Raw genomic sequence first — 23,069 nt, 5'->3', positions numbered from 1 at the left:
CATGTCTCAACCCGCAGGAGGGAGGGGGCCTTAGAGAAGCGAGTTGCCTAACTGCTGCCAACCTAACTGCTCATTCCAAGGTCCAGATGCCTCGACTGTGGAGATACTGTTGACGAGGTGTGTACCTGCCTGTGAGCCTGGCCTGGATCTGGACCTTGGCCTCGACTGTCTCATCTGGTGTTTGTGGGTCAGGGCATGTGGAAGCGGGGTCTTGCCTGACGGAGGGAGCAGTCTGGGCTCAGCAGGTACCTCTGGAAGCAGCCCTTGGGGCGGCACGGGAAGAGCTGTATGCCGCTGTAGATGTGTCCGGTGGTTGTGTGACCCTTGTTCCCGGCGGCAGGGCTGGCACCAGCCGGGAGTTTGCAGCCTCCCACTTTGCGCCATGTGCGTGGGGTCAGCTCCGGACAGCCCCGTGCGCCCTTCTGCCCTAACGCAGATCCCTGGGGACGGTGAGAGCAGCGGCGGGGACCAAAAAGCGGGACGGGCCCTTGGGGACTCCCGCAGGGGCGGGGGGGACCGCAGCGGCGAGCGGCGCCCGCCCCGTCTCGTCTGCCCACTAGGCCCCCCGGGGAGGGGCCGGGCGGGCGCCGCTCCCGCCCCGCAGAGCCCTGGGCTGGTGGGCGGTGCGGAGGGCTGCGCCGTGCTGCGCGCCCAGCGACACTCGCCGTGTCCCGCGGGGCCGGAGATGCTCCCATCGAACGCCTTCGCCGACGATGTGCTGCGCGTCTTCGGGGACAACCGCAGCCTGTCGGCCGCGCAGCTGTCGGCGCTGCTGCACCAGCTGGGCGCCGCGCCGGCCCTGGGGGCCGTGCTGCCGCTCACCCACCTGCACCACAACCAGGTACCGCGGGTGAGCCGGCTCGTCCGGGTGCCGCTTCGGCTCCGCTTCCGCGGTGAGGGCTGGGCTAGAAACGCGCGTCCAGGAATCAGGGCGCCCAGCCGGGAGGGCACCGCCGTAGGTTCTTTAAGCTGGTCACCGTCGTGTTTCCTCACGTTGAAGGGGGGAAAGAGGGAGGGAGCAGATATCTCCTGGGGCCCTGGGCCCGGGTTTCGGGCAAAGGCACCGGTCCGCTGTGAGACCAGAGTGCGGAGGGGAGGAACTGCCCCATCCATCAGTGCCGTGCTGCGGTGCGGGGCTGCCCGTGGGATTAACTCTACCTCTTCACTGCTCAGCGCTTAAACTGGCACTTTTCCCATGTAAATAGCATCTGGAGAACAGCAAAAAGTGTATAAGAGTTGTATAACCAAATCTTCTAGACTTGTTAAAATACAGTTGTTATGTGATAGCACAAACTTGCTAATAGGCAGGTCTACTTGTGTGAAGAAACTTTCAGAAGTGTTCACATCTTTCAGCTGAGTGCAAAGTGTACACCCATTAATTAATTTACTAAAAGCTGTTGAAAAATGTTTAATTTACTGGCTAAATATCACTGGAATATTACTTTTTATAAAAATATTTTACTCTGTTTAGTGTCTCCATACAAAACTCAGACCTCTGCTACTTTTAAGGTCCATGTAATTTCATATCGTATTTCATTTCATCTGTTTGTTTTCTTGAAGGAGATTCTTGATGCTGGTGGAGATTTCCTTATACTCAGGAATGAGGGACATGAAGCCAGTCACAGAAGTGAAAGGAAAGCAGGGATGACTGTTTGCTCTGGTTTTCTTCCACTGCTTAAGAAACAGAAGAGGCACGGTTCTAGGGAATTTGAGAAAATTGTTCTGCATTTGGAGTAGTGTCTCTTTTGCTTGTTCTGTAAGGGAGACAAACCTTAGATAAGCAAACTTGGTTTTAGAAAGGGAGCAATTCTGATGTCTTATAATGTCTAAAACTTATGAGAGGTTTAATTAGGAGTTAATGCCACTGAAATCACTGTAGTATTCAGTATAAGCGTGGCAATATTTGCAGTCACTGCTTTCAAATCTCACAAATTGAGCACTGTTCCAACACAGTGTATTAAAAACATAAACATTCCCCACCACACATGCTAAATACAAGTTTGCAGTGTTTAATATGGCTATGAAAAGGAGCTTTCTTTCAAAGGGCATAGAAATGAGTTGATTCTTCAGTCCTTCAGGTTTTTTCTCTGTAAAAGCACGTAGCCCTCGTACACAGGCTTTGGCACACGATACAGAGGGAAAAAAAAAAGTAATGCTTTCTTATGACTGTAAATGTGTGTTCCCTGTCAGACATTTGAATTTTAACTGGGACTTTTTTCTACAGTCCTGTTCTAGTTGTGTCCATTTTGAACAATATCTAGGGCACCATACTGAAATGTGCATACTTTTTTCTGCTGAGTTACTTGTATTCTTTTTTTAAAATTGGCCTTACAGGTGCATTATCAGCCAGTACCTTTTAAGCAAGTGAATTTTACCTCCTGGCTTTTGATCCCTCATAGATGTTAGGTGTATCAATGACTTGGGGCAGGTGGTGCATGCAAAAGGATACATATACAAAGTAAATCATACATGATCATTTTCAAACTCTTAATGCTTGCAAGTTGATAATTTAGAGTATCTGCTGTTATGACAGAAGACACAAAGTGGCCTAATCTTTGTGTGTTGGAAGACATCAGACACCTAAGCTTTACCGATTCTCTGTAAACGAAAGTAAATGCCTCTGAAGAGTAACTCAGGTCTTTCTCAGCAGGCTGAATCCATTCAGGCTGCCGAAATATCTGACTATAGGAGGAAACAAGGTTTATCTTAGACTTCCAGTTCTTAACTTCAGTGTCCAGAGCTAGTGGGATGACTCCCAGGCCTTTCTTATAATCAAGATAACACACCCCTGCTCTATCAGAGAGTCCCTTATCCAAGCCTGAAGTAATTTTTAGTGGAGAGCTGATCTGTAAGGGGCAGGTGATACAGCACTTCAAAAACCAGTAGGAAGGAACAGTCTGTGTTCATTTCATCCCAGAACTGGTGTTTAGTTTTAATGTTTTGTTCATAACAATTCTGTTAAATGTATTAATCTTACACAAGAGGATCCACCAGAAGCTGATCCGTTTTCTTACAGTTTGAAGGAGACTGGATGTGTAAGTCAGAGGGAAATGAATGCTTGATTTCTGTTTTCCTTTGATACCAAGTTGACATGAAAAGATAAGGGAGAAGAAAATATTATTTAATTTGTTGATGATGGTATTTGAACATGTGCTCATGTAGGCATTTATGGTAACGTATGTCCTAGGGTGTCCATGAAGACGTTAAACTTTTCGTGTAAAAGACAAAAAAGAAAACAATTTTATTTGAGCGCTGTTTGGAATGTTTGAATTGTCTCCAATCGCTTATGGGTTTGGCCCTTTTTTTTTTCTTCAAGCACTTTTATGTTTATATTTTCTTATATAAACATATATTTTTTATATAAAAGTTTATATAAGAAAATGTTTATATTTTATATAATTTTATATTTTCTTTGCTCTTCATTTTTTCTGTTATCTCCTTTTCTTAATATATAAACTGACATAATGTCAGAGAAATAAGTAGTAACTGAGCAGTCTCAAATACTGTTCACTGCTGGTTTTTCACATTTGACTGTGAGATTCCAACACATTTTAGTCCTCCTAATAGCAACAAATTAGCAGTTTCAGTATAATAGATGCTGGCATGTTTACTCACTGTTTTATTAAGAAGATTTAAAAACATGAAACTATTTGATCTTCTATCATTGCGTTAATTGGAGTATGATAGCAGTACATGTGTGTGCTGAAGGATTAACTTACACGCTTAAAAGCTTTGGTCAAAAAATACATGGGAGGTAAATGGACATTGGAAAGAAAGCTTTTTAACATCACCTTTATTTTCTGCTTTGACGTAATCAGTAAGTGCTAAAATCGTGCTCCAATTTCCTTCTCTGAGTTTTCTAAATCTATGTTTATGCCAGTCTAGATGTTATGCCTTGATACTGTGTCTTAATGTAATGCATTTTAATTTTTAAACAAAATACTTGGACAAAATGAAGTTAAAATCTTTACGCATATGCATGAACAGATATAATTAATTTTTACCTTAGAGATGAGTCTGATGTTTCCTGCAGTGAGAAAATAAATAGGCTTAGTTGTTCTACCCTGTAAATGCCTTATTCCTACAATATCTTCAGCAATTTTCAGCATTCATGTACAGTTTTCAACTCCCAGCATGAACAGCTGCCTTGAGCATGTCAGGGTCTATGTGAAACCACTACAGCACACAAACGCAAACCAGCTTCATCTGGTTTGACCCTCATGGAGTGCTGCTTCTTGAAGGCATGGTTGTCTCCTACCATCCAGTTCTTACCTGTGCTGAGTGACAAAAAAGCTGTCACCACATCAGCATTAGATGCTTTAATTTGTTATAAGTAAGTTGGGGAAGACATAGTTGTATGTCTGTACTTTGCCTGATCCAGGCTCAGGCTAAGTAAAAAAATAAAATAAAAATGCTGGTCATGTAGGTATTCACTGCAATCTTTCTTTTCTGCTGCTGCTGTGTGACCCACTGCTCAGCTCTGGTGTGGGCTAGGCTAGTATTTAATCTGGCAACATCAAGAAACTGCAGTCCAGGTTGCTGCTGGGTATCTTTAGTACTTCACATGTGGAATGCTACAGATAAAACAAAGGTAGAAAAAGATAAGAAAATGGCTGAAGATCAGAAAAAGGACTAAAGCATTTGCAAGATGGTTGGTACTGTAGTATTTTTTATTAATTTTCCAGATAGAGGTCCTCTCTGCATTACTTTTGTCCCAGCATTTGTCCCATCCTTTCCTTCAGAGGATGTGGTGAGCTGGCATCTGCAGGTGTAAAGAGATTCTAGATAGTTGGGTGTAATTTTATTTAATCTACCATCTTAAAAAAACCCAACCCATATTGCTCAATCATTTTTGAGAGAGCATTGCTAGGAGAAAAGTGAACATCTGTTTGAATAACCCAGTTGACAGCTTTTTTTGTTAGCCTGAATAGTTTGTATAAATTCTACTAATTTAAGTCCTCCCCAATTTTGATGAAAGCATTTTTTAAATTATTTTTTTAACAGTTCAGGGACCCGATTGCTTATGTCATATCTTTTTTGCATTGTTTGTTTAACTCTTGGTGACAGTCACATTATGGCCAGTTCCTTTACCTAACAGGCTTACTGAATAGCAGGGGGCAGACATGATGGTAGTCCCAGTAAGCCAGGATATCATTATGAGTCCCCTGTTCCATGAGGCTAAATTTCCTTACGTTTTTACAGCACTGTGGCTGTCTTAATGTATTTATTCTCCAAAGATAAATGCGGTTTTGCAATGTGCACACGAGTTGCTCCAGTCCAAGGCTTCCAATAGATCTAATCTTTTAATTAACCCTTTCATTGTGTCAGTGAACTCATGCAAACTTGCTTTTTAGTTCTTGGATGTACGTAGGAGTTTACTGTGAGGATGAGGTGACTTATAATAATGAATCATTTATAGGAATCATTATCCTATGGGTTTGTCCCTCGTCAAAATAATGACAGTAATTAAATAAAATGCTGTTTATCATCTTCATATAAAAGAGCTCTTGTCTGTGGTATTTCTTGCTCATTTGGTTGTATCTATCCCAAGTTACAAGTCTCAAGTTTACTATTCATGCTGTGTCTGATTTATGTTCTCTCCACAATCTATTTTTCTACCTACAACATGGTTTGGATTTTTGTGAACTAATAGTAATTCTAATATATTAGTATTTTAAAATACTAGTAATCCATTCTGTATTTCTAGCAATGAGATAGTTAAAGGTGATTTCTCTTAGAGATAGTTATGTTATGAATTTTCAGCTCCTACAAGCTTGATTTTCTAAGGTTTTTTCACTGCAGACTTCTAGAAATGGCTCTATGAGCCAGTAATACAAGAAGCACCATATTAGGAACTGTTCCTCTAAACCACAACTATCCTTTCTCTGTTTCACTGGATGTATTAGCCATTTATCTTGCATTAATCCATAATGCGGAGTTAACAGTAGAACGGTTAGGCACATCATCTAAGTTATGTTTAGAAAGCTTCAGAGGTTCATGTACTGGGCTGCTAAAGGCTGTCTCTTGAGTGATGCACTGCTTCCATTGAGATTAAATGGACTAATGTGCTTGAAAGCAAAAAAACACATTTTCTGTTATCAAGTTATATTTGTTTTATAAGTGCTACTTTGACATTAGCTGAAAGAGGAAAGTATATGTACATTGCTTGTATATATTTGAGTCTTCAAGGTCTCATGGCCTTAACAAAACTTATGTTTAAGTTCACGCATGTACTTGGAGTGCTTTTATAGACTGGGTTGTTAAAGAGGAAGCACAGAAGCATCCTGGATGTAATTTAGTTGGGGGTAACTTGAATTGGCCTGCATGTTCTCTTCCTCCAAGCTGAATCAGAAATAGTTACACTCAAATGATGTGTGCATGCCTTTCACCTTTTGGACAGTGTTAAAAAAATATGCATTAATGGAAGCAGATCTCTAGAAAGAATTTGCTTTACAAATAATAATCTTGAGTTATTGGAAGTGTTGCAGAATCTGAAGGCAAAACTGAAAAGAGCAGGGAGTGACCATTTGGTTTTTTATTTCGCTAATGCTTCCAATGCTTTACTTTTGCAACCCCACTGAGATTTGCTACAGGGAGACTTATACTCTATATTAGATATCCAGATAGAAGTAATAAAGTTGACTTTTTTTTGGCTTGAGACTCAACTTCTGTATGTGTTTATTGTACAGCAGAAAGCCAATTCACTTTTGTTTACACTCAAAAAAGAACACTTTTTCTTTATTGATTGTTGTAGAAAACAATGAATGTGAATAAATGGAAAGTGTGAGATGAAAGACTTCAGCAGTATAGAACATTTCATATTAAAAATACTCATTTTTTTCTTTAAATGTATATTTTAAGATACTTCATGGTTTGCCATTTATCTTTTTGATTGAAAGTAACAAACAGACCAACCAGCCCTGCCCCTGGCCTGGGTTAGTACTGCTAGGTATGCTTATCCTTTACCTCTTAGATACTGTTTTTGTCTTGAGCTGAAGGCAAAGTGGAGATCTCATTGGAGTATGGGACGGTTTTACAAAACAATGTTTGCTGTTAACAATTATTGCTATAAAATATACAAAAAATGATAAATGCTACTAATGTTTAGACCATTTTTAAACATCTGATTTGGGGAGGTAAGAAGTGCATTTTGTAAGATAGCTATGGATTCTTATATGAATGAGCAGTCACTGAATTACCAGTCATTTTCTGACATAATTCTGTCACTGAGATTTCAACTGTATCTAATCTGTTCTTCTATGTAATTATTTTGTTGTTACATGAGATTGTAATTGCTTTGAGCTATTCCTCCAAATGTATTGTAAGGTTTAACTGTCCTGGTTCATAGGGCACAAGATTTGCAAATGTCTATTTAAAACACGTTTTGTTGATTTACGATTTATCAGAAAATACTTCAAATTGCTTTTGCTTCACATTAAGCAGAGTGGTTTTATGCACAATGTACAAACAGTGTGTATGCTTCCTTGAAAATGTGTCATAGTATTTTCGTGTTGTAATTCTTGGGTTTTTCACTGTATGACTTATTTTTTGGTTTTGCATTAATGTACTAAGTTGGCAAAATCCTTTTTTTGTTCCAGTGCTTGACTGGTGAGGAAATTTTTTCATTGCATGGGATACCAAACAACAGTCTCATATCATATTCAAACTTCTCCACGATATGTCCTGCTGTTTTGCAACAGCTCATTTTTCACCCGTGTGATGATCAAGAAAATTTTGTGGATACCTCTAAACCACATTCTTTACAAGGTTAGTTAACATTAATTGCCTTTATATTGCTACTGAGGTGGGGTTTTCTTAGGGGAATAGCAAGCATTTGTCTATATGTAATAGGACTATCTTGTTTAGGAGGATACAGTTGTAAAGTGGTAATATAAAACTAAAATACTGTTTCAGGTCAGTGAATTATCTAAACAAATATGCTCTCTTGGCAGTGATCTATTCAAAGCATTCTAGAGAAGGGTGAAAGAACCGAGTAGCTTGTTATGGAATAACTTAGCTCTTAAAGGCAGAGTCCTTGTGACTTGTTTCATTTGGATAATTGTTTGTGCCTTGAAGTATAAGGACTCTCACTAATAGCTGGTTAAAAGGAGAGAAGATGGGAGTATAGAAGGGAAGTTCGTGCAGGTGATATGCAGTGGGAAACTGGACTTAGTGGGATGTGTATGCATCAAAGCAACTCAAGGTAAAATATTTAGGGGACTGCTTTCAAGTGGAATAATTTGCAGGTGGGAGTCATGACATCAAGGGAGCCAGTGACTGTTTTACTGAGGAAAAATACTCATATCCTTTGCAAACTCCAACTCCTGCTTTCATTTTACCTTCTGTGCATGTGGAACATCATCACATGGCTGAGGATCCTTCCTCCTTTTTTTCCCTCACAGTACTTATTGTGTACAAAACTGTACAGTGCAGTAAAAAGCGTAGGACAGGGAAGATTCAGCTGGTTAATGAAGTCACATGTTGCACTGATAAGAATCAAATAGATAATGGCCTGTTTTGTCTATTTATTTGACTCAATATTCCAAATAAATATATTATTCCAAGGGAATTGGCTGAAATAAAGTCAAAAGTTAGGATCTTGGATGAGCAGGTGCCTAATGTCTGTATTTGCGAGAGGAGTTACAACAGTATTTTTCGTAAATTTTCGTAACTTTTGAAATATTAGTATTAATAACATTCTGATTAATATAAGAGATGGTATTTATAAAGACTCACAGATCATTCCTAAAACTTTCTGTGTCAGTGAATAATTAAAATTGTATTTGATTAACCACTGAAACCATGGCATCAATTTACCATGGTTGTTCTAGATGGCTTATACTATATGAGGGCACGTATTGTCAAGAAGTCCATAATATCTGCACTGGAGGGTAGGATCTGTCTTTTTCTGTTTTTTCATTTGGGGCTGTTTTAAGTAGGTTTTACATGGAAAGCTTGACCTATAGTTAACCTTAGCTGTTTAGACCATCCCTCTTGTTTTTCTTTTATCCTGCCGGTTCAGAAGCTATGTCCAGTAGGCAGATAAGCAAGGCAGCCTTATCCCTGCCCCTCCCTTGGCTGCAGTGTAAGAAATCTGCAAGGCCTTTGGTTTTAAAACCACAAGTATATGAAGCTGTGCCACAATGGCACCATAGTGGTACCTATTTGGAAGGGGGATTCACAGAAAGGCTCAGTGCCAAATGCAGATACTGATTTACACTCCCCCACCATATCACAAAATTAGTTTGTATTGTGGCAGCATTGAGACGAGCTGCTTTTGATTGCTGTCCATGAAGCAAAATCCTCTATGCATGTTTCCAGCTGTGTTTAAGTGAATTTTCTGCCCAGTGACTCCCACACACTTAACGATACTCTGTCTTCCAAAATACAAACGAACAAGACATACAGAAGAAATTAGCACAATAAGCTTTATCGGGCAGCTACTTGCAACAACAGAAAAGTGCTGCTGAAGCAGAGTAGAAGGTGAAATGCAGTATCTGGCATGTCTTTTTCCTTGCGGTCTGTATAACTCATATCTAACCTAGTTGACCTTGGGGGCACACTCATGTCCTTCCCTTTCTTGCTTCTCTGAAAGATAATGGGGGAGGTTTATAGAGCTACATGAAATAGCTGGAAATGTACAGTAGTGTTGATTCTGTCCAAGCTCTGTGCTCTGTGCTTGGCTTCCTCAGAAAGTTATTCATATGCTCATTTCCCCTCCGTCCCAGGACAGGACTAAGGAAAAGTTCGAGCCTCCCTCGAGAAGGCCCAGAGCAGTCATCCTACTTCTCATATGGCACAGTTCTGAGCACTGGTGTTCTAAGGAGGGTATCTTACTTTCAGTCCTGCCATTTTGCTTTTTGGATTTCTGGTGGCTTTGGGTATATTGGTTATCTCTCTGTTGGGGCTACAGTTCTAGAGACAGAAAGAATAATGGCAGTTGGCCAAGGCTGACCATGCCACCAGTCTCTGGGGAAGAGAGTCTGTGTCCTAAGCAGAATGCTCTGCTCTGATGCAAAAACAGACTAACCAGCTTTGAGACGCATAGCCTTTGCTTAGTGTGGATGGAGTCCCAATGAATAAAACCACTTTTAAGACAGTGGTGCCTACGTGATATTGTGAAATACAGTCCAAAATGCAGGAACTTTTGCAACGTTGGTTGTCTTGGAATTTTATCAACCTCTCCACCCCTATTTCCTATTTGTGGTATTTTTCTTGAAGTACCAGTTCCTGTACTTGTGTAATTATGAGCTAATACTGTTTGGGTGTTTTTTTTTTTTTTCCTTTCCAATTACACTTCAGGTCTTTTTGAACTCAAAGAAAAACTTGACATAAGGCCCAGGAGCACCTTCCTGAAGAATGTAAAAGAAAGATCCTAGATTTATTTTATTCCTTTAAAAATTTCATTAGTTTAAATTAGTCCCCATATTGCTGGGGCTTATTGCAGTGAGATGCCTAGGATGAATAATACTTAATTTATTCTTTCATTGAGGTTATTTAATTGCTTATTTTAATCTCTCCTTATTCTTCCACTTTGGGTGAGTAAATCAGCACCAGAACATCAGTATGTAAAATCCTAAGTTCTTCGGGCTATCCAGATCTAGGGGATACTGTATCCTAGTGTATTAGAATATATGCCTACTTATGAGCACAGGCGCATTAATACATTATGAGACATCTTCCATTGCATTAAGCATACAAAATGGTGACAGTTGTATCATTTATAACATGTACTTCAAGATAAGTGTCCCAGTATGTTTTGCTCTTCTGAACTTTCAGTGTGAAAGTTAGACCATTTGTTAGTGAAACTACAGTATTGTGAAAACTTCTCTCACAATTTGGTAGTAACCTATTTTTTTTTTTTTTTTTTTTTTTTGTGCTTGGTTTTAAGCTCCATTCTTGTATTGTTTTTATCATCCACCGATCTACACACACCATTTGTAAATTTATCCTCTTTTGTTGCAAAAAGTAATTAGTACTGGGTCTTTTAATTATAATTTTTGAAACTTGTTCTAATTTCCTGTGTCTGATGAAGTCATTCAGGCAAGTGCACTATGCCCTTCATATCTGATAAATGGGGGCTTTCTGTTCTAACTCAGTGTAAAATTGTGCTCCCATAGTAGTCCCAGACTGTAAACAGTGGTTTGTGACTCATGGTGGCTTTGGAAGGCCATGTATTTATTATAGGTTTGACTTCAAAAAGAAATTTACAAGCTTAACTGGCATTTATTTTAATGGAAATTTATCTCCTGTATAGCTTAGCGAATCTACCCGTATCTAGTTGTGTGCTTTTCCCTCGCTCTGTCTCTCAACAACGCCAAGTGAATGTTTGAACTGGCATGATTTACCTTTTGCAAATGCTTTAAATGTTTCTGATGCTTTCTGTTCTTGACATTATATAAAATTCATTGCATATAAAGATTGTGACACTTTGCAAACAAAGTAGTCATCCCTGTTGCAGGTAAGGAATCTAGCTTAGTGTGTTCTCGCAACACAGCGGGAAAGTTAGGTTGCAGATCGTAATCTGATCTGTTAGTTTCTGCTGTGCAGAAAGGAATTTATGGTAACTTCTCCACAAACATATTGTAAAACAGTGACGCAACTGTCTGGATTGTATCAAACTGTTTTCATATAACCAACATTGTGTCGAGTTTGGCTGTTATTTGTAGTTAATTTTTATGGATGAACCCGTTGTCTTTGTGGATAACTTTGTGGTTCTGTGGAATCACTTGAGGCAGTGTTGTAGACCTCTTCACTGCAACCTTTAAAGCTTTTCGCCATACTCACAGGGCTCATAGAATGTTTTGGGTTGGAAGGCACTTTAAAGAGTGTTAGGAACAGAAAGTCACCACCTCAGGATGATTTGAAGGAGTCATCCTTTATCAGGAGAGATGTTTTGGATCTAGTACAGCCAAGACAGCAGGCTTTGTATCTTGGAGTTCCTTAAATTGGATCTAACCCTGGGACTAGTAAGAATTTTTGTCTTATGTCTATGCTATAGCTACTTGGACTATTGGCCTAACCCTTAATTTTTACTCTTCTGACTGTAGAGAGACCTGACTTATACTAGCAGCAGATAGGCTGTTCCAGATCTTACACTAGCAGAGTTTACATTTTTAATATGGTAGTCCTGGGCAATGTTTCCTGTTAATTCCTTTCTTCAGGTACGTATCTTAAGTATCTATGCATTTGTGAAGTATAATTTCAACAAGGAAACCACTCTCCTTCCTAATTCCGTGTTAATTTAGCTGTTAGAAAAATTGCAAACAGCCTGAAGTGGGTGTTATACTAAAATATATTTCTCCTTGTTTGTCCACAGTTTGGGGATTTGGGTTCCTGGCTGTGACTATCATTAACTTGGCATCACTTCTGGGATTGATTTTAACTCCCCTATTAAAGAAGTCATATTTTCCCAAGGTTTTAACCTACTTTGTGGGCTTGGCCATTGGTACTCTCTTTTCTAATGCAATTTTCCAGCTCATTCCAGAGGTAAGCAAGGGGAAGAAGAAGCATGATGCAGTGGGGTTCTGTGTGCAGTTGCAGTCTTGGTGGTGGTGGGGTTCAATACTGTCTCTTTCTGGCTGGATGAGAAAAACCGTCGAGATCTATGTCCAGTTGTACCATGGAAAAGACCAAGGACTATTCTGCCTCTAGGCAGAAAGAGAAATGCATTAGATAAAATTCTAGTGGCTCTTAATGGGCTACAGGCTAGACTCTCCTTGTCTTGCATTTTACTACTACATTCTGCATTTAAAGTTCTACTGAATTCGAACACTGTTAACATTTAATCCAAGTTAAAGAAAAAAAAATCTAAAAAGATCAGGACCTTTCATAATTTCAGCCCCATGGAAACTTATGGTCAGTAGAGAGACAAGCTGTAGTTTAGCAAAGTATCTCTGTGTGTGTGGAGTTTGCTTGTTTTTCTGTAAATGTACACTGTAAGATTACACATTAATTTGCATTGTTTTTTTTTCTTCACTGTTAGGCATTTGGGTTTGACCCAAAAGTAGATAACTATATTGAGAAAGCAGTTGCGGTGTTTGGTGGATTCTATATCCTCTTCTTTGTGGAAAGGATTCTTAAAGTCATATTGAAGATCTATAACCAGGTAATAAAATGTATCACTAACTGAACAAGCCTTGCTTTAAGTACCTCTCATATTTTGAGGTACTTGATAGTTTAATGAAATGGTTTTCCATTTTACTTGAGGAATTCAGCCTTACTATGTATTCTGACATAACTCTTTAAAATCCATATGGATAGGGGAAGCAATCTCACTTTCATTAGGGAGTTACAAGCAGAGCTGGGAATAGAATCCAGATGTGACTGTGATCTGCTGTCACTGACATATGCTCCAGTTGCTCTCAACTGTCAAGTCATTGCTGTGCTAGCTAAACACATCAGAAAAAAGTGGAAATATGTAAGAGCTGCAGTGAATGGAGTCTGCCCCTGGAGCTCCCCTTTTGGCAGGAGAAGTCAGTCCCTCCCAAACTGGCTGGTACGGAAGATTCTGAAGATTAACTGTCCCTCATTTGTAATAACTGCACCCAAAAAGAAAAGAAAGAATTTGTTGCCCTTTATTTTGGGGAATGGTTGACAAAGGCTGAAAAGTCTATTTGACAAGCAGCCATGAACAGCTAGCAAATGTTGGTCAGTTATGGTTGTGTGTTCAGCTTGGGAGGTTCTGCATAATGGTATAAAAATGAAAAATCCCCACATGTATTCTGATTAGCTGAAAGTAAGAGACACAGTAGGAACTTAGATACATTTGGAGTTCATTTAAATATTTAAATGCTTACTGCTGCCCTTTTAAACTTTTGCTTGGTGTTGAAAGCAAAGCAGCATGAATATGATGCCCCTCAACTTATTCTTTTTTGTCTCTATTTTCTTATGTTTGTTACTTTGCTTTTGTTTTAATTAGCTACCTACTTACTTATTTGTCACCTAGACTGGCCATAATGACTCTGAAAACAGCGGACAGAATCGTTCTCAGGAGAAGACTAACCCGCCCAAACCACTGTCATCCAGCAATGGGGGGACATGTTATGCAAATTCAGCCGTCATAGAGAGCAATGGAAATCTTGGTTTTGACAGCATCAGTGTGGTCTCGGCACAGGTGTGAAAATTGTGTCTATTTATTTGTAATATCCCTGCCAATTTTATAAGCACATCTGAGGGGAGAGTTAATACAAGTTTTTATTACTTTTGTCAAATTTTTGTACACATACAGCTTATATCTTGCTTGAGCCCTATGAAAAAATGTGTGGGGTTTTGGGCAAGCTTACAAAAGCTTGCATTCAATTTGTAGTCAACAAAAAGAACTAATTAGTATCAGTGTCAGGGTGGGTAGGACAGAGATATATTTAATCAGATAATTCAGTTAATTTTGATTTTGTTGTTATTGTTTTGCTTAGAAGAGTGCTACTGTTTTGCTGTATAAAAGTGAGAGTGTGTTTCAGTGTTTCATGATCCATATTGTGTTCCTATGTAAAACTGTAAATGTGAGAACTTGATTCCTCTGAATCAATGGTTAATGAGGAAAACCGATACAGTATGTAACTTCCATGCAGTATATTGTGAACATTGCTTGTGCTACTCCAGTATACTGTGGGAATTACAGAGCTAATATGTTGAGACAGAAGCCATTCCTCCTGGTGTAAGCTTCATTCTTTCAGATTTGTTCTTTTTATTTCTCTGCATTTGTTTTCATACTACAAACATGACTTCCTTCTGTCTGAGAAGAAAATGGAAGCAGGGAAAGAAAGCTGATGTGCTTCTTTACTCTTTTCCAGTACAGGGAAGAACAGTACTGTACCTTATTTAAAAAAAAATCAAGCCACATAGAAACAGTTCTCTCTTGATAAGGCAGATTTTATCATAGTAGTGATTTCTGGTGTATCACCCGTGTTCTGTAGCCAACAAGTTATTTGTGGGGAGCAGTAAGGAGCAGGAGAAGAAGCCAGAGACAGGCCTTAACAGCCGGGAGAGAATCTGAGAGTTCTGCATTGACCCTGTAGGCTCCCAGCACATTTGATGCACACAGTTTAAAGTACCAAAACTGCAGTTGTCATTTCTATAGAAATATCATGAAGCCTGATGGATACTGGGCATTTTAAAAACTGGGAGAAACAGGCTTAATAATAGAAATTTCATGGGCACCAAGAGAGAATTAGTATTATGAGTGTCCCTAAACTGTATTTTGTAGATTTATAAAACAACCCACTCTCTGTGGAGACAGTCATCTCCAGTGGTACGGGTGGTGTTTTTCCATTCTGTTTACAAGAAGCTTTGTCTGGATCTATTCCATTATTACATTTTGGTGAGCCATCTGCTTATGTGTAACATAAACGTAACAAAATCATACCATATATTATAATAATAAAATGTAACCATATAGCATTTATTTCTAGCAACTAGTTTAGATGAGGTGCTCATGAAATAAAGTATTGTAGGTCACCCCAAGATACTTTGTGGATCATACATTTCCTTTCATTTTGACATTGACTTTAAGAACTTAAAATTCCACAAAGGTTTTTCTTCTCTGCTTATTCTTCTTACAAAAAATTCACACTTCCCAGTTTTAATTCCTCTCCACTTCTCCAAAGTCAGGGAGAGAATATGTTGTATTAAAATCTCCTGAAAGTAACAGAGTGAAGTTCACTCTGGAGCCAAGGCTGGCTGCAAGGAAAGCCCAGTGGGCAGATAGCCCCCTGCTGATAACGAGATAGAAACAAAAAGCTGTCATTACTTTTCCTCCTCCAGGCAGGTTCAGAGGTGAGGTAAGCTTCAAAGTCATTAGAAGGCAGGGAGGGCCAATGTGGCTGAGGGGTCTTGGGGCAGTCAGGGTAGTGCCATGAGGATAAGGGCACACATTCAAGTTTACAGGCATTTGGTATTTATGAAGGAACCATTTGGCATAAGTGAACACATACCTAATAGAATTTTTATGCGTCCTTGTAATCTAAAGCTTATTACAGAGGGCAAACACTACATAGCTGGAAATCATCTTGTAGGCTTTAAGGAGGGAGTTTGAAGTCCAGTTGTACTAAAGTGTATTAATTGTTTTCAGCCATGGGGATCCAGCCGTATTCTCTCCCTTAATGCCAGAACAGACTGACTGCCAGAGTAAATCTGAATGTTTAATTAGTCACATACTTTCAGATTTCACTTGCAGTATTAAATGCAACCTAGGAAACCTCTTTCATACTTACCCCAAATTTTTATCTATGATGCATAAAAATGATGTGGCTTTACAACAGAATCTTTGAAGAAGATTTTCCTTCAGAGACAAATTGCTGAAATGTCTGTATCCTTGAGTACACAGTGTTAGTGTTGTATAACTAAACTTTATGGTGGCCTTTATTCCCTGGAGGCCAGTGTCAGTATTCCTTCTTGGTCCTGTGGCACTGCCAGAGGACACAGGAGGACATGTCTCGTTCATATCTGAGGGAGTCAGAGGTGCATTAGAAATAACAATAGTAATCTGATTAGATATCATAGGATAAAATAAGAGAGTCTGTGTATGATTTCTTAAATTTGGAAACAAAGGATATGACATTACTTTTAAATTAAAAATTGTGTTCGGAAGAGCAAAAGTACCAAGGATGTCTTTGGTTCACCATAAACTGTGGAGATACAAATAATACAGAACTGCAGTAATAATTAATAAAAGTCAGACCTGATAGTCCAGTTGGGCATTACAATGCTCCTTAGCTGGCATCTTGTCTGTGACGAAACTACCAAACTACCATGACAAAGTGGGAACAGTCCAGCAGAGACAGACATTGTTAGTTTTTTGCCTTGGAATCCTATGTATTTGTAGGATCAGTTTGTCAGTATTCTGCCTGATCTTAAACATTAAGCATATGCATTAGTCGTTCATCTACTTCTAGTTGACACACAAGCTGTTAAAGTTCAGAATGTAAACCCAGACAAACAATGTAATTGTACTTTATATAATTTATAGAAGTCAAGACATTATCTGAAATAGATTACAGGCAAGAATTATGATGCTTCGGAGCTACACAGTAAACAGCAGACCCCTATATATATTACAGAAACCTCCCAGTAACTGATTTCCAGTTTTTAAATGCCAATTGTTTCTGCATTTTTAAAGATTGGATCAACAAAGTGATTTTTAGAACTCAATCAATACTGTTCTCCTAAATTAATTGCAAATACTTAAAAAGGTACATAAATAAAACAACCCAGACCTCAGCACATTTGTAGAGTCAGTTCCATTCTTAATGAGTTCAAGTTAATTCTAAATAGCATCTTCTTATTCAATGTTCGTTTTCTTCATACGCACATAGAAAGTTCAGCACATATATTTGTAAATCATTTAGTTCAAGAAAAAAGCCTTTCTGATCGGATTTTCATGTTTGTCATACATATGCAATGCTGAACTGGCAGCTGTGCAACTGATACCAGACCATGGCTCTTTTACTTGGTTCTATTGCTAAACCAGTTATGCCCCTACAGTGCACAGAAAACTGTAGGCACACAACACACATGGTTTCCACAAAAAACCCCCGAATGTGCTTTGATGGGAACAAACATAAACACGTATGTACAAGTGACATTTTTGCACATTTCTGTTATTTGCTCACTGTTCTCATTTTTTCATCCTAATAAAAACTTTTTGCAAAACCACTTATTTTATGGAGATGCTTGGCATTTCATGTGGGATTTTTTTTTGGTAATAGAGGGTTTTTATAGAACAAAACCCACGACTATCTCTCTTTCTCATGTATAATAGAAGTTACTAATATACCTTTTCAAAATGCAGTCTGATGGATTGTCCTGGTTTCAGCTGTAACAGTTACTTTTTCTCCTCCCTAGTAGCTGGTGCAGTGCTGTGTTTTGGCTTTAGTCTGAGAACAATGCTGATAGCACCAGTGTTTTTGTTGTTGCTAAGTAGTGCATACTTTACATCAAGGAATTTTCAGTCTCTCATGCTCTGCCAGTGAAGAGGGGCACAAGAATTCAGGAAGTAGCAGAGACAGGACACCTGACCCAAACTAGCCAAAGGGATATTCCATATCACAGCATGTCATGCCCAGTATTTAAACTGGGGGGAGTCACCCAGAAGGGCAGATCACTGCTCGGGTCTGGCTGGGTATCAGTCATTGGGTTGTGAGCAAATGCATTGCACATCACTTGTGTTTATTGGGTTTTTTCTCTTTCCCCCTTTAGTTTTATATTCTTTCCCCTTGTTATTTCCCTTAGTAGTAGTAGCAGTAGTAGAAGTTTAATATTATACTATAGTTATTAATATTATACTTTAGTAATTGAACTGTTCTTATTTCAACCCATGGGGTTTCTATCTTTCTGATTCTCCTCTCCATCCCACCAGGAGCAGGGGGATACTAAGGGGGATGGTGAGTGAATGGCTGCGTGGTGCTGAGTTACCAGCTGGGCTTAAACCACGACAGGGACCATCAGGAATTTTTTAGGGAAGATTAGTTTGTGCTTCCTACTAAACTTGCAGTTCCTTTTATCTGGGTCATGTTTTTTGTTGCTTCATGGAACCACATGTATAAATTATTTTCACTTTTGGGAGGTATGTGGGTATGTATGTGTGTTGCAGGTTTGTATTAGCCTGTTGTTTTCATGCTCTGAGCCTTCAGTTTGCACAGTCAGAATTACCCACTTATGTTTTTATTAAACATGCACTTTGTAGAAACTAATTTGAATAGCTGCCACGGTAATAGCCAGGTACGTGTGAATATAGATACACATCCAGATACTCCATAAACTTTTTTCCTAATCTGCAGCAATGGTGATCAGATCCTTCTGACTATACATGCTTAATAAAGGTGACTTAGGAGCCTGTGAGGAGCTTGGCATTCTCTTAATCTGCCAGAAACTCCAGAGAGGCATCCAGACCACTGTAGTGTGAACTGTTTTCTATCTTAGCTGAAGAGCATTTAGATAAAGCTTTGTAGTCAGGAGAGTGATTTGGCCCTGTGTGTTAACTTGTTGAAACAGAAAACATTTGCTGCTGTTACCCATGCTTTTTTGCTTTTTTGCTTCTTGAACGTTTTGGTCTCCATATGCAGTAGTGCTTTGTTTTATACTTAGCATTCATTTAAAGACAGAAGAGTTGCCTTCTTTATTTAGTATTGTATGTAATTGCTTTTTTTGTGTTATTTTTTTTCCAGGAAGAAGCCACCCAAGCCAATTTATGCAAGTGCCTTAATGGGCGTCCACTGTCAAAGATTGGTACTATTGCTTGGATGGTAACACTGAGTGATGCTGTACATAATTTCATAGATGGTTTGGCTATTGGTGCTTCTTTCACTTTGTCTCTGTTTCAAGGGCTTAGTACCTCCATAGCCATCTTGTGTGAAGAGTTTCCTCATGAACTGGGTAAGGAACTTCATTCAACACTTTGTTTACTGTGGAAATCACTGTTATTGGAGGTGAAAGTCTAGATAAATTATTGGAGAAAATATTCATCAGAAAATTTCAAAGCACCAAAAGACACATCTAGCACAGGAAGGTCCCAGGTGCAGATGGGTGGAAGCTGGTATATTAGAGAGGTATTAATTGGCCGGTTCGTATATGCTACATACACTGTTGTATACATTGTTTTCCTGAAATCCTCATAGGTAGTTCTGTGTTTCTATGCTCTTAGCTCAATTGTACATAGCTACTTGCTTTAGAATATTTCAGTTACCTTAGTTTTGAAGGGAAATCCTCATTATGTACTTGAATGAAGAAAAACATCAGGGGTCATAATTTGTATACAGACCATGTCTTCAGACTTCCTTTGAAATGAGAAAATAATCACAATATAATTTTCTGAGGATTTTTTTCTTTCTTTCTTTTAGGGGATTTTGTCATCTTGCTTAATGCAGGAATGAGTACTCGGCAGGCTCTATTTTTCAATTTTCTGTCTGCATGTTCATGTTACATTGGGATGGCGTTTGGTATATTAGTAGGCAACAACTTTGCTCCTAACATCATCTTCGCCGTAGCTGGTGGCATGTTCCTGTACATCTCTTTGGCAGATATGGTGAGATTCACTTTCATTTATTTATTTTTCTGTAAGAAAACAAAGACTCCAGTAGAATTTACATTAGTAAAATTAGTAAAATTTGTCCCTCTCATACTAGTGTCATCTAGTTATCATCATTAAATCATCAATTATATCCGTAATGGAGGCACACAAATAGTTATGCTTATTCATGAAACATGAAAACTTTTCACTCACAAATAGGGCTGTTAAGATTATTGCTGAAACAGAATTTTAGAGAGAAATGAGCTTTTTATGAATTTGGGCTGGTTTCATCAAAGAGTAAAAAGTGTAGACATACTTTGTTTTGACATTTTGAGGTGTCAAAGTATTTCTCTTAATTATTTTTAAAAGGTTCAATTCTCTATTTAAATCATATTTTGAAAGAAAAGAAAAAAGCCCAAGTTAAACCAAGTTAAACAAAATGAAACTAAATATTTAGTTTTGAATTGAATGAAAGGTGTTGTGTAACCACAGTGAAAGCTTTGGGGTTCCTTAAGTGAAAAACCTGGCTTAAATTCTGTTCTGGTTTAGATTAAACAGTGCCCGCCCCAGTTCCTTGGTTCAAACTAAAATTTGCTAAACTCGATTCAAAACAGTCTGTCTATCATTTATTTTTTAAAGTGTGCAAGAAGATCTAAGACAAAGAAATTGTACTAGGATTCAGATCAGATTTAGATGATTCACAAGCAGTCAGCATCATTCCAAAATTTATGATGACGTATTATGTCAAAATGAGAGAGATCTTTCAAGAATTTTAAGTTATATTATGCTTAATTCATTGTTGTAAGATCAGATGTATCTGCAAAGGTGTTCACAGCTGCCACAGGAGAGTATGTTTGAGTATAGAACTGAAAGAGTGAGGCTTGAATTTGAAAAGATTTGAGACCCCAGTTTGGTTCTATATGTATTTAAGAACTGTCACATAGTTAAAGTGACTATTTCATTAAATACTCTTATAATTTAGGTAATAACATAGAATTTAATAAGTAATAATGTTGGAGTTAAACAAACAATTTAGATTTTGTTTTACAAATCGCTGTACCTTAATTGCTAAAGCTTTTCATTTAGTTTCACTCCTATTTAATGAATAGTAGTTTACTCAATGTAAAACTCGTGACATAAATTGAGAGCGGCTCAACTTAAGTTTGTTGTTAAATCCACCAAAGTAGGTTACATTCTTTTCTTTGTATCTGTTCTGTTCTCTGTTTCTCTCTGTCTCTTTCCCTCCGCCCCAATCTTTCTCTCTTTTTATAGGTTTTTGGATTGTATCAGTTGCCTATCTGAATCTTTCTTCTCCCTGAAAATTCTGAAATAGGGTATTCAAGTGCTCTATACAGAGATCTGCCTTTACGCTTTCTGTTACGATTTTCACACACTTCTGATTTGCTTGTCCAGAAGCAGGTAGGATTAACTGGAATGTCATTCCTTCCTTCTTTTCTTTCTGCTATTTTTTTTTCCTTCAGTATTGGCATAGTCCAACTTCTGCCAGTAAGATCACTGTGTAGTGAGGATGTGGCATGTGAGAATGCGTACACTGAGGTGTGTGCACCAATGAGCCTTGCTGTATGTCATGAAGCTGATCTGGTTTGTTGCCTCTTGTGCAAGAGGATTACAGAGCTCTGGAATGATTTCTGGGAAGGGTTGGCCACTTCACACTAGCCTTAGTCTGTTCTTCAAGAATTGCGTTACCTTCAGTGACTGCTTTTGCCTTGTGAGAGCAAAGAAAGATACAGCTTCTGAGTCACCCAGCCTGAAGGTTTCTAACTAACACTGAAATATACAGTGTTCATTGCATTCTGGCTATATTACTCTCAGCACAACAGAAGAGTTCAAAGCTTATTTGAGTATGTTTGTCAAAATCTACTGCAGTTGACTTTATCTGCAGCAAACACATACCCTAAATCACCCCATACAGGGGACTTTATCACCAATGCTCATCTGCCATCGCCTCCATTTGCTCTCAGAGGAAGTATCTTTGTTCATGCAGTTAACAACAGATAGTCATCCTTTGCTATTATGTTGCCATTAAAATGTGCGTTATGGAATGAGGAATCCCTTCACTGCACTGTAATGTGATATTGCATGTGTTACCACCAGTTTCACAACAGTGTTCTTTCTTCCTTGCTTTACCACTACGTCAGCCAGCCAAGCCTTCTATTTGTAACAGATTTCTTATTTCGGAGAAGTTGTCTCTGTTTTCAGCTTCACTTCATTTGCTTCTAGATAAAGCAGGAGAATCCTAATCTTCCATTTCCCCAAAAAAGATTTCTCTGTTTACATTAGTGAAGGAAGAAACACAACATTTAGCAGTACAAAGGCAGCTGCTCCCAGCAACTTATGGACCAACAATTGGACTCTAGGAGACTGCTGGAATTAAAAAGAGGAAATTTGCATGAAAGAAAACCAGGTGAAATCACAGCAGAGAGGAGCAAAACACCATTTCATTTCAACATCCTTGGTGAAATGTTTTTTCAGGGTAATTGGGGTGACCCAGTCCTATGACTGCTTTCATCCTCTGTTAGTTGTAATATTCAGCCCTAAGTAAATATGGTTCAGTTCTTAATGCCTTAAGTTGTGCATGCTGCCACGAGGTGGCAATACTTACCTAAAAATATCTGTTTTTTCAGTTCCCAGAGATGAATGATATGCTGCGAGAGAAAGTGACAGGAAGAAAAATGGATCTGACATTCTTCCTTATTCAGAATGCTGGTTTACTAACAGGGTTTACTGCTATACTGATGATTACCTTGTATGCAGGAAATATTGAGCTATGATAATGCAAGTGAAAATGGAATCAGTACTGAAGACATCAAGTGAATTACAAATGGAAGATACTTGAAATCCATAAAGGGACATTCTTTTAATCTACTTGGTTTCAAAATGGTGACAAGTCCTGTCCTGTCCCCCTTGTTCCAAATATGGGAAATTCTTCTTTAGGACTTGCAGTCAATCCAAATAGTAGAAGCTGTCAACTTCTGTACTATGCCAAAGAACCAATTCAAATGTTTGTATTTCTACTTAAAATTATCAGACATACCTGAACTGT

The 23,069-nt window shown here is 38.7% G+C and overlaps 1 protein-coding gene across 1 annotated transcript; it reads left to right on the top strand.

Moving 5' to 3' along the window:
• Window positions 1-382: 382 nt before the first annotated feature.
• Window positions 383-22,797, top strand: SLC39A8 (solute carrier family 39 member 8; the record flags this gene model as incomplete). Its single annotated transcript, XM_080637675.1, has 8 exons — window positions 383-841; window positions 7,599-7,767; window positions 12,320-12,489; window positions 12,986-13,108; window positions 13,949-14,116; window positions 19,164-19,371; window positions 19,836-20,020; window positions 22,651-22,797. 8 exons carry the CDS (start codon window positions 383-385, stop codon window positions 22,795-22,797), a joined length of 1,629 nt encoding a protein of 542 aa, XP_080493801.1.
• Between the last annotated feature and the right edge of the window lie 272 nt (window positions 22,798-23,069).

This window comes from Psittacula echo (assembly GCF_963264785.1).
Source record: "Psittacula echo genome assembly, chromosome: 1".
NCBI lineage: Eukaryota > Metazoa > Chordata > Aves > Psittaciformes > Psittacidae > Psittacula > Psittacula echo.
This window is presented reverse-complemented; position numbering and strand designations above follow the sequence as displayed.